This window comes from Dreissena polymorpha, chromosome 12 (genome assembly GCF_020536995.1).
Source record: "Dreissena polymorpha isolate Duluth1 chromosome 12, UMN_Dpol_1.0, whole genome shotgun sequence".
NCBI classification, from domain to species: Eukaryota; Metazoa; Mollusca; class Bivalvia; order Myida; family Dreissenidae; genus Dreissena; species Dreissena polymorpha.
This window is the reverse complement of record NC_068366.1, coordinates 37,016,879-37,028,928: the sequence shown is the minus strand read 5'-3', so window position 1 is coordinate 37,028,928 and position 12,050 is coordinate 37,016,879. Positions and strand designations below refer to the sequence as shown.

At 36.9% G+C, this 12,050-nt stretch overlaps 1 protein-coding gene across 1 annotated transcript in view; it reads left to right on the top strand.

Annotated features, from left to right (window-relative positions):
• LOC127853552 (activating signal cointegrator 1 complex subunit 3-like) overlaps positions 1–12,050 on the top strand; it is a 215,834-nt gene that overhangs the window by 127,680 nt on the left and 76,104 nt on the right. The window contains 2 exon segments of the mRNA XM_052388131.1: positions 2,121–2,253; positions 7,241–7,366. Of these exon segments, the coding sequence (XP_052244091.1) occupies positions 2,121–2,253; positions 7,241–7,366 (259 nt within the window).

The following is a 12,050-nucleotide window of genomic DNA, read 5'->3' as shown; positions in this document are numbered from 1 at the left end:
TGTTTGGTCTATATGAAGACCATTGGGGTCGGGGGAATGGGGGAAAGCGCTTTGAAAAGCCACTATAAAGAGGAAACCCACAAAGAAAACATGAAATTGAGAAGCAAACAGGGTTCCTGCAATGTGTTTTTTGGTGAAACAGGAAGGTACTGTTGTTAAAACTGTTGAATCTAAAACAGTCATAAACAACAACAGCCCTGTGAAATACAAAATGTAATAGTAACTGACTTATGTTTAAATAAAATGAACTAGTCTGTTTGATGTGAGCATAGAAAGAGACAATGTGTTTGTTTATAATAACTTTAAAAAGTAAATACATATGTGAGACTCATTGAGTTAAGGATGGATAACGTGTATTTGTATGTAATGACTATAAATAACATGTATGAGTTATTGTGAAATAAGTTTAATGTGTTCAAGCAAATAAATGATATATACTGTGTTAATCTGCCTTAAAAATGAAAATTTGGCCTTAAAAAGTCCTTGAAAAGTGCTTGAATTTAGGTTTGAGATTTCTGTTTGAACCATGAATATTGAAGATAGCAACTTGATATTTGGCATGCATGTGTATCTCATGGAGCTGCACATTTTGAGTGGTGAAAGGTCAAGGTCATCCTTCAAGGTCAAATATATGGGTCAAAATTGCTCATGTAATGTCACTTCTGCAATATTGAAGCTAGCAATTTTATATTTGAAATGCATGTGTATCTCATGGAGCTGCACATTTTGAGTGGTGAAGGGTCAAAGTCAAGGTCATCTTTCAAGGTCAAACATCATATAGGGGTCAAGGTCATCCTTCAAGGTCAAACATCATATAGGGGGACATTGTGTTTCACAAACACATCTTGTTAGACTTGAGTCTGAGAATTGGTTGGTTAACACTGGCCCAGATCCCAAGATGGACTAGTATCTACTGCATCGTGGTCAAAGCAATATGATGTTGTTGTTTTTTTTAAGTTTGGCATTTGTCAGATTGATGTTGCAGACAATTGATACACACTTAAAACAAGAAATATCTTTAAAAAAGATATACAGCGTTGATAGTTCAATAAATGAGATCAAGGATAGGGAATGTCTTTTTCTGTGCAGTTCTTAGCTGCATCACACGCAGTACGGGATGTTACGCGGAGTTTTCACGGCTTATTTAACATTATTACATATTGCTGGTCAGAAACCTATAGAAACAAAACAGGAAACCAAAAGAAGAATGAAAGTGAAATTAAAACATATGAGTCAACCGGCCACACACGAAGTATCCGTATTTATTGGCGAGTTCTTCGAACAAACTTATTTTAGTGGTTTGTCGGGCATTGCCATTTGATTCGATTATTAACAGTATTGAGAATCATCGCGCTCATGCTAAATACATTAGTCAATATGGTGGAATAACTATTGTTAAATTAATCAAAAATAATATTTATCATTGTATTCTTGAAAACACATTAAGAATCTACCATAATTATATTTCTGAATATCTTCATTTAACATATTTCTTGTCTAAAGAAAATTCCAGGTCACCTAGTTCACGGATAGCGTCTTTATTATATTAACGATTATTTTACTGGCCGCAAACTCCGGTGATGACCTGTATATAAACTTTATACCTCGCGGGTTGAAATGCAATCCATTAAAGTGAGGCCTCGCTTCCACTGCTCTTTATACTTTTACATGTTTACATGTTGACAGGAATGTGGAAGTAAGTACTTAATATAAGAACATAGCTTTTAAGTATAAACGCTTTTGCGCTGGTAATTCTATGAAAATAAAAGGTGCACGCACAAACTGTATTGATGTCGAGAATTGAGTGTAAAACTGTTCTATCTATTAAGTCTTTTCATTAGAGATAAAATTGTTTCATGCAGTAGAACAGTGTTACAAAGACGCGGATATGTTTCCAATGTTCTGGTGGTATACTCAAATCAGCCAATGGAATAAATGAAGTGCATTCATTCGTGCCTAGCCGCGGGAAATTTTATTTGAATTTTATTGGACACTTACAAAGGTCAGGTAAGGTGAAAGCTGGCTTAATACAGCTACGCCGAAAAATTCAAGAGGTTTCAATTGTTTACAATGGTGATGTTTTTCTTGAAAAATAATACTGCATCACTTTGATGTTGCAGATGTTCTGCAAATGATGGGGAGAGCCGGGAGACCTCAGTTTGATGATCAGGGTGTGGCAGTGATCTTGGTGCATGACATCAAGAAACACTTCTATAAGAAGTTCCTGTATGAGCCATTCCCTGTGGAATCTAAGTAAGTGGTCCTATATGAGCCATTCCCTGTGAAATCTAAGTAAGTGGTCCTGTATGAGCCATTCCCTGTGGAATCTAAGTAAGTGGTCCTGTATGAGCCATTCCCTGTGGAATCTAAGTAAGTTGTCCTGTATGAGCCATTCCTTGTGGAATCTAAGTAAGTGGTCCTATATGAGCCATTCCCTGTGGAATCTAAGTAAGTGGTCCTGTATGAGCCATTCCCTGTGGAATCTAAGTAAGTGGTCCTGTATGAGCCATTCCCTGTGGAATCTAAGTAAGTGGTCCTGTATGTGCCATTCCCTGTGGAATCTAAGTAAGTGGTCCTATATGAGCCATTCCCTGTGGAATCTAAGTAAGTGGTCCTGTATGAGCCATTCCCTGTGGAATCTAAGTAACTGGTCCTGTATGAGCCATTCCCTGTGGAATCTAAGTAAGTGGTCCTGTATGAGCCATTCCCTGAGAAATCTAAGTAAGTGGTCCTGTATGAGCCATTCCCTGTGGAATCTAAGTAAGTGGTCCTGTATGAGCCATTCCTTGTGGAAACTAAGTAAGTGGTCCTGTATGAGCCATTCCCTGTGGAATCTAAGTAAGTGGTCCTGTATGAGCCTTTTCCTGTGGAATCTAAGTAAGTGGTCCTGTATGAGCCATTCCCTGTGGAATCTAAGTAAGTGGTCCTGTATGAGCCATTCCCTGTGGAATCTAAGTAAGTGGTCCTGTATGAGTCATTCCCTGTGGAATCTAAGTAAGTATTCCTGTATGAGCCATTCCCTGTGGAATCTAAGTAAGTGGTCCTATAAGAGCCATTCCCTGTGTATTCTAAGTAAGAGGTCCTGTATGAGCTATTCCCTGTGGAATCTAAGTAAGTGGTCCTGTATGAGCCATTCCCTGTGGAATCTAAGTAAGTGGTCCTGTATGAGCCATTCCCTGTGGAATCTAAGTAAGTGGTCCTGTATGAGCCATTCCCTGTGGAATCTAAGTAAGTGGTCCTGTATGAGCTATTCCCTGTGGAATCTAAGTAAGTGGTCCTGTATGAGCCATTCCCTGTGGAATCTAAGAAAGTGGTCCTGTATGAGCCATTCCCTGTGGAATCTAAGTAAGTGGTCCTGTATGAGCCATTCCCTGTGGAATCTAAGTAAGTGGTCATGTATGAGCCATTCCCTGTGGAATCTAAGTAAGTGGTCCTGTATGAGCCATTCCCTGTGGAATCTAAGTAAGTGGTCCCATATGAGCCATTCCCTGTGGAATCTAAGTAAGTGGTCCTGTATGAGCCATTCCCTGTGGAATCTAAGTAAGTGGTCCTGTATGAGCCATTCCCTGTGGAAACTAAGTAAGTGGTCCTGTATGAGCCATTCCTTGTGGAATCTAAGTAAGTGGTCCTATATGAGCCATTCCCTGTGGAATCTAAGTAAGTGGTCCTGTATGAGCCATTCCCTGTGGAATCTAAGTGAGTGGTACTACATCTGCTCTGTCTTTATAGAATATGTGAATGTGGTCCTGTATAACCCATTCCTGTGGAATCCATATTGGTGGTCCAATATCAGCCCTGTCCCTGTGGAATCCAAGTTTGTGGTCCTATATGTGCTCTATCCCTGTGGAATCCAAAATTAGTGATCCTATGTGTGCCCTGTCCTAGTGTAGTCCAAATGGGTGGTCCTATATTTGCGCTGTCCCTGTGTAGTCCAGATGGGTGGTCCTTTATGTGCCATGTCCGTGTGTTATCGCAATGGGTGGTCCAATATGTGCCCTGCTCCTGTGGAATTTGAATGGGTGGTCCTATATGTTCCCTGTTCCTGTGCAGTCCAAATGGGTGGTCCTATATGTACCCGTTCTTGTATTGTCCAAATGGGTGTTTTTATATATGCCCTGTACCTGTGTTGTCCAAATGGGTGGTCCTATATGTGCCCTGTCCCTGTGTTGTCAAAATGGGGGGTCATATATGTGTCCTGTTCCTGTGTAGTCCAAATAGGTGTTTTTATATATGCCCTGTACCTGTGTTGTCCAAATGGGTGGTCCTATATGTGCCCTGTCCCTGTGATGTCCAAATGGGTGTTCCTATATGTGCCCTGTACCTGTGTACTCCATTTGGGTGGTCCTATATGTGCCCTGTACCTGTGTAGTCCAAATGGGTGAACCTGTATGTGCCCTGTACCTATGTAGTCCAAATGGGTGATCCTATATGTGCCCTGTACCTGTGTAGTCCAAATAGGTGTTTCTATATGTGCCATTTACCTGTGTAGTCCAAATCAGCAAAATCTTATTTTACCTTAAGTTTTGTCTTTGTTTTAAAGTTGCACTTTTGTTTAGACAGCTTTTGATCAAAGGGAAATACATATCTCAATATTGTGTTAGCATAGATGATTATGTATGCTAACAAATGATTTATAAAAAATATAACAGCATTTAGTTAAAATTGTAAAGTTGTTAAAGTTTTCTCAGAACAATTATGTCTGTGAATGAAAAAGTAAAGTTGTAGGGTTATGATCATAAACTAATCAATTGAAATAGCAGTGAGTTTGTCTGACTATACAAACAGGTCAGATTGTTGGAATGTCCATACAGAATCCAGTATTTACATGAAAATGCAAACAAAAATATTTTCAGTTTGAGTCTTATTTAAAGTGAGTGTTCCCAATCAAGTCAAGCTGTATGGCCATTGTAATGTATAGTTGCCAATCAAGTGAAGCTGTATGGCCATTGTAATGTATAGTTGCCAATCAAGTCAAGCTGTATGGCCATTGTAATGTATAGTTGCCAATCAAGTCAAGCTGTATGGCCATTGTAATGTATAGTTGCCAATCAAGTCAAGCTGTATGGCCATTGTAATGTATAGTGTTGCCAATCAAGTCAAGCTGTATGGCCATTGTAATGTATAGTCTTATTTTAAGTGAGTGTTGCCAATCAAGTCAAGCTGTATGGTCATTGTAATGTATAGTCTTATTAGCTCATCTATTTTTTGAAAAAAAATTATGAGCTATTGTCATCACCTTGGCGTCGGCGTTGGCGTTGGCGTTGGCGTTGGCGTTGGCGTTGGCGTCGGCGTCCGGTTAAGTTTTGCGTTTAGGTCCACTTTTCTCAGAAAGTATCAATGCTATTGCATTCAAACTTGGTACACTTACTTACTATCATGAGGGGACTGGGCAGGCAAAGTTAGATAACTCTGGCGTGCATTTTGACAGAATTATGTGCCCTTTTTATACTTAAAAAATTGAAAATTTTGGTTAAGTTTTGCGTTTAGTTCCACTTTTCTCAGTAAGTATCAATGCTATTGCATTCAAACTTGGTACACTTACTTACTATCATGAGGGGACTGGGTAGGCAAAGTTAGATAACTCTGGCATGCATTTTGACAGAATTATGTGCCCTTTTTATACTTAGAAAATTGACAATTTTGGTTAAGTTTCGTGTTTAGGTCCATTTTATTCCTTAAGCATCAAAGCTATTGCTTTCATACTTGCAACACTTACTAACTATCATAAGGGGACTGTGCAGGCAAAGTAATGTAACTCTGACTGGCATTTTGACAGAATTATGTGCCCTTTTTATACTTAGAAAATTGAAAATTTGATTAAGTTTTGTGTTTAGGTCCACTTTATTCCTACAGTATCAAAGCTATTGCTTTCATACTTGCAAGATTTATGAACTATCATAAGGGGACCGTGCAGGCAAAGTTATGTAACTCTGACTGGCATTTGGACGGAATTATGGGCCCTTTATACTTAGAAAATTGAAAATTTGGTTAAGATTTATGTTTTGGTCCACTTTACCCCTAAAGTATTATAGATATTGCTTTCATACTTGGAACACTCACAAACTATCATAAGGGTACAGTAAAAGGACAAGTTGCATAACTCTGGTTGTCATTGTTACGGAATTATGGCCCTTTTTTGACTTAGTAACTTTTAATATATGGTTAAATTTTGTGTTTCGATCCACTTTACTTCTTAAGTATCAAGGCTATTGCTTTCAAACTTCAAATACATACATGCTATCATGAGGTTACTGTACCTGGCAACTTGAATTTTACTTTGACCTTTGAATGACCTTGACTCTCAAGGTCAAATTATTAAATTTTGCTAAAATTGCCATAACTTCTTTATTTATGATTAGATTTGATGAAACTACTCTTACCTGACATACCACAATAGACTCCACCCAAACCATCCCCCGTGCCCTCCCCCCCCTCCCCCCCTCCCCCCCCCCCCTCCCCCCTCCCCCCCCCCCTATTTTTTTTTTTTTTTTTTTTTTTTTTAAGATCATCTCACAAATGACCACCACACCCTCACACTATACCCCCCCCACCCCACCCCCCCCCACCCCCCCCCCCCCAATTTTTTTTTTTGATTTTTTTTTTTTTTTTTTTTTTTTTTTTTAAGATCATCTCACAAATTACCACCACACCCTCACACTATACCCCCCCCCCATTTTTTTTTAAAACGGTTATGTTTGAAATACAGTCCAACCATCGCACCCAAACCCCCCCCCCCCCCCCCCCCCCCCATCGCCCCCCCCCCCCTCTCCCCCCCCCCCCCGATTTTTTTAATGTATATAAATATCGACAACCCCACACTATACACCCCTCTTCACTCCACTCCTCCCTCCTTTGTGATTGAAAATGAGAGTCCCTTTACCTTTAAAAAGAAAATAGATGAGCGGTCTGCACCCGCAAGGCGGTGCTCTTGTTTTAAGTGAGTATTGCCAATCAAGTCAAGCTGTATGGCCATTGTAATGCATAGTCATTTTTAAATCATTTAAAGATTACTGAATTATAGCTGATCAACAATATGTGTGTAATATTTGCTTTAATACCATAAAAAGGGTCACATATGTCTATTCTCAACGAAAAATCCAGTTAAGAGGGATAGTGTTGTTCCTGACTGGTCTCTTCAGACTGCACATGCTTATCTGGGACGACGCTTAACACACATGTGATAAGCCCAATTTTCCCAGGATAAGTCTCATATGTTATCGCTATCGTCCCCTGTTTGTAGTCTCCTAGAGGTACTGCCAGACCATCTGAATGCTGAGATAGTAGCCGGTACCATCACCTCCAAGCAGGATGCCATGGACTACATCACCTGGACCTACTTCTTCAGGCGCCTTCTCATGAACCCAAGGTACGACTTAGTGTCTGTTTCAACCCTTTCCCCACCTCGAACGTTTAGACGTAACAAGTTGGCCTTCCAAAGTGACGCCTATGATGTGCCAACCCTGATCCCTCCCTCCCCATGGCTTTTTATGTCCACCAGTATATACTGGGGGACATATTGTTTTTGCCCTGTCTGTTGGTTTGTTTGTGTTTTTGTTTGCGTCAAACTTTAACATTTGCCATAACTTTTGCAATATTGAAGATAGCAGCTTGATATTTGGCATGCATGTGAACCTCATGGAGCTGCACATTTTGAGTGATGAAAAGTCAAGGTCAATGTAATCTTTCAAGGTCAAAAGTCAAATATATGGGTCAAAATCGGTCATTTAATATACACTGTTACAAAATTGAACATAGCAACAGGCCAACTTGCTATTTGGCATGCTTGTGTACCTCATGGAGCTGCACATTTTGAGTGGTGCAGCTCAAGGTCATCCTTCATGGTCAAAGGTCAAATGTATGGGTCAAAATCTGCAATATTGAAGTTGTATTTCATTAATGTATATGTACTTTTTGTGTAAAAACATTGTGTTAATAATTGCATTATATGCTATTTAGCACTTATTATTACAAAATGTCACTCTTGCTTATAAATGCTTGGTATTTTGGGCTGGAGTCCTTAATCTTTCATAAAATATTGTCATTGTCATCTTTGTCCTTTGCATTGACAGTTTAGTACAGTCAATGACATTTCCAATGCCAGTAATCATAAGTAAGCCAGGATACATACTGGTGGGCTTTGTATTTCACAAACACATCTTGTTTTTGCCTGATTTTATAACCGTTATTTGGTTATATTCCAAATGCCAGAGTTGTTTTTTTGCCAAATCCAGTCCCTTAATTCCCAATTTAAGATTTTTCTTTCAGATGTGTGGAAATAGTGCTGTTAAGTATAAACAAAACAGAGTTTGAAGTGATAATATACATTTAACTTACATCTTTCTGTTTATTATTTTCTGTTTTATTTAAGTTTTATCAATAATTATGCAAAAGTTTTAAATAAAACAATAAATCTTTTCCCCAATTTATAGTACTAGAGTTGCGACACCTTAAGGGTTTCGCGTGATGGAATGAGTGGAGAGATGAAATCAAATTGAAAATCGATTATTTCTAAAAAAAAATGGTACGAAAAAATATGTGGGTAGGAAAAAAAAACAAATTTGGGTACGAAAACAAATTTGAGTACGAAAAAATGGGTACAAACAAAATAAGGGAACGAAAAAACTATTTTGGTACGAAAAAAATGGGTACAAATAAAAAATAAGGTACGAAAAAAATTTGAGTACGAACAAATGGGTACCAACAAATTTGTGTACGAAAAAATTGGGTACAAAAAAATGTGGGTACGAAAAAAAAATTGGTTATGAAAAAAAATTAGGGTACGAAAAACTATTTGGGTACGAAAAAAAAAGGTTCAAATAAAAATTTGGGTACAAAAAAAATGGGGAACAAAACGAATTTGGGTATGAAAAAAATTTGAGTACGAACAAATGGGTTCAAAGAAATTTGGGTACGAACAAATTTGTGTACAAAAAAAATTGGGTACGAAAAAAAATTTGGTTATGAAAACCTATAGGGAACGAAAAAATGAGGGTACAAAAAACTATTTGGGTACGAAAAAAAAGGGTACATATATAAATTTGGGTACAAAAAAAATTGGGTACGAAACAAATTTGTGCACCGACGGACAGACGAAGCGGCGACTATATGCTCCCCCTAAAAAATTTGGGGGGGAGCATAATAAACAAGTTATGGCAATTTAAAGGTGGTACGCAAACTTAATAATAGATTTATCAATTATATGCTTATTCTAAGTGAAAAAAAGGCCATAATTGTTACAAAATGCTTGATACAGTTATCTGCTCTTGTTTATACATTGGGTACATGTTGGTTAATAAGCAAAATACATGGTGTATGAACGCAATATGTCAAGGGACATAAAAAATATTTGAGGTCATATGCAAACTTTAACATAGATTTATCAATAATATGCATATTATTCTAAGTGAAAAAGGGCCTAATTCTGTTAAAATGCTTGATACAGTAAATGAGTTGTCTGCTCTTGTTTATAGATTGGGGTTATGTCGGTAATGAAGTATGCAAAATATAAAAGCAATATGTCAATGGACATAGGAAATATATTTGAGGTGGTACGCAAACATTCCAATGCGCACGCCGACGCCGGGTTGAGTAGGATAGCTCGACTATATATATTTCATATATAACAGTCAAGCTAAAATGTAAATATACCATAAACAACAAGCTAACCTCAATCAAAACTTTAATGCAATGCTTATAACAATAGAGATACAATGATATGCCAGGGATTGAAACTAACTGTTTACTATTGTGGGCAACCATCTTTAGTATTTTGGTTGCCCAGATAAAGAATAACGAGCCCAGAAATAATGAACATGTGAATATTATACATTCTTTTAATAAAATAATAGATAATTAAATACATTTGCTGACAACACATGTTCAATGCATAATGTTTTATTATGAGCCTGAATTGAATCATGTCCTATTCCTAAATAATGAATGTTATTTAACTAGTATTGATCCATGGTGATCAATTGTTATTCAATTTTTATTGCAGTGAATTGTTTTAAGCTTTAAGAAAAAGAAGTTTACCAACTTTTGAAATTGAGTTGCCCAGGCCAAAATCTACTTGCCCCGGGTTCACAGTAAACCACTTATTTCCATCCCTGTATGCTCTTCATTTTCTGTTCTTCCATCCCATTCTCAAAATTAAATTTAAAGCACAATATTTTTTAATGACATTAGTATGAATTACTAACCATTATCACCCAAAAAACAATTTTACAAAGCTGTAATCCCGTCGTAGAGATTTAGTTTACTATTATCAGTGTTCTCTTTAAATACCGGCAGCCAGCGATCTTGCCGGTTACATTAACTCTTGATGCCGGCTACTTTTCCCAAATATATCAAGTAAATGTCACAAATGCTTTGGTTTTACTGCATAGTTGCCGGCCATATAACTGGCTACTCAAATTTTTCTGGAAAACACTGAACTATGCATGACAAACACACAAAAATTAAATACATCTTAGATTCATTTTAAAAATAAATTGACACTTCCAGCTTGTCGTCACTAAAATCCAAAGATTCAAATAATTTTCCACGAGATACGTCAACAATTGCTTTATCAAATGAATGAAAAATAAAAGTAGAGAAAGCCGGATTTTACATAAATTTCAGGTTGAAACACAACAAGGTAAAGGTAGTCGGTGAGATATAATAATAATACAGTTAGTAAGGCTCGTACCCTGGGTACGGTAAATATACTAAAACGTACCCGGGAATTTTAACACTAAATCGGTTGTTGTCGGCTATTTTGTAAAAATTAATTATGTTTACATTTATGTCAATTTTCTGTTAAATGGCATTTATACAATGTATTATCAAAACTCATTTTTACAATCATTAATGTGATTCAATTTAAAATCTTAAATTGTTTAAAGTCGCGTCATTGTATGACGTTGTCAAGTATATTTTCCGCGACGTCGCACGTTCACTTTTTACCGTCATAGATTTTTTTAAAGAAACATTTTTTGGTTTGCGAGGTCCGTTAAATGGGGAACACCATATTTGGTATTTATATTATGTTTTAACAAATAATTCATGCTGTGTAATAAATATTGTATAAGATATTTCGATATTTATTGAAAATGTTTCAAATTGTTATTTATGAAACCTTTTATTCTAATGAGTGTATGCTATCATATTATCTTCGAATAGCAGATCTGTTGTACTATAATCGTTTTATTCATTCTTTATTGTTAATTTCATTTATTGTAGAGAATCGTCAATGTTACATCTAGTCGCCAATGCTTGTCGTTAGTGTTAGTGGTAAATGCTTGTGATCATTGCCGTCAATGTTAGTCGTCAATCCTTATCGTCATTATACATGAAGGAAATAAAAGCAGAAACAGAGACGTATTCTTGATTACTTGATTATTCCTACGGCGTCCTCTCAACACTCATACTAAAAAGCATGTTGATGCAGATTTTTTTAAAAGAGAAGTTTCTTTAAGGTAAACAATATTGTTTTACTTTAATCGCTAGCATGTTTAACGACATCGGATTTTTGGCAGATATACAACTGGGATACAATCTAATATTTGCGGGTATGTTTAAGTTTCTTTACCGTACCCGGGCTACATGTAAGTAAAGTTAAGAGTACCCGGGGTACATGTACCGGTAAGTAGTACCCGAGCCGAGAATGTCAATTGAAGGTGTTAGAGATGCATTGATCCATAAGATTAAAAAGGGTAATTAACCACGGGCTTATTAAAATTAAAACGATGACATTACATTGTACCAGCTGTTTATTGTTGTATACTGTAAGCTTGAAATATTTTAAATAATGTAAACAACTTACCTTGTATAAAGTTGGCACATTGTTGTCAGGTGTAGAAACTATTATACTTATTTCTGTTAAGTTGCACTGGCTGAACCAAAAGAATTATGTAGTCGTTTCTAAATAATCACGAAACAACCTACTAATGCATATATGCTTGCCAGTTACTGAGTTTGTGCACTTCCATTCATTATATTATCGGCCTTGGCAAACAGCGTAGACTCAGATGAGACGCCGTGTGATGTCTGCTATTTCGTTACGCTAAAGA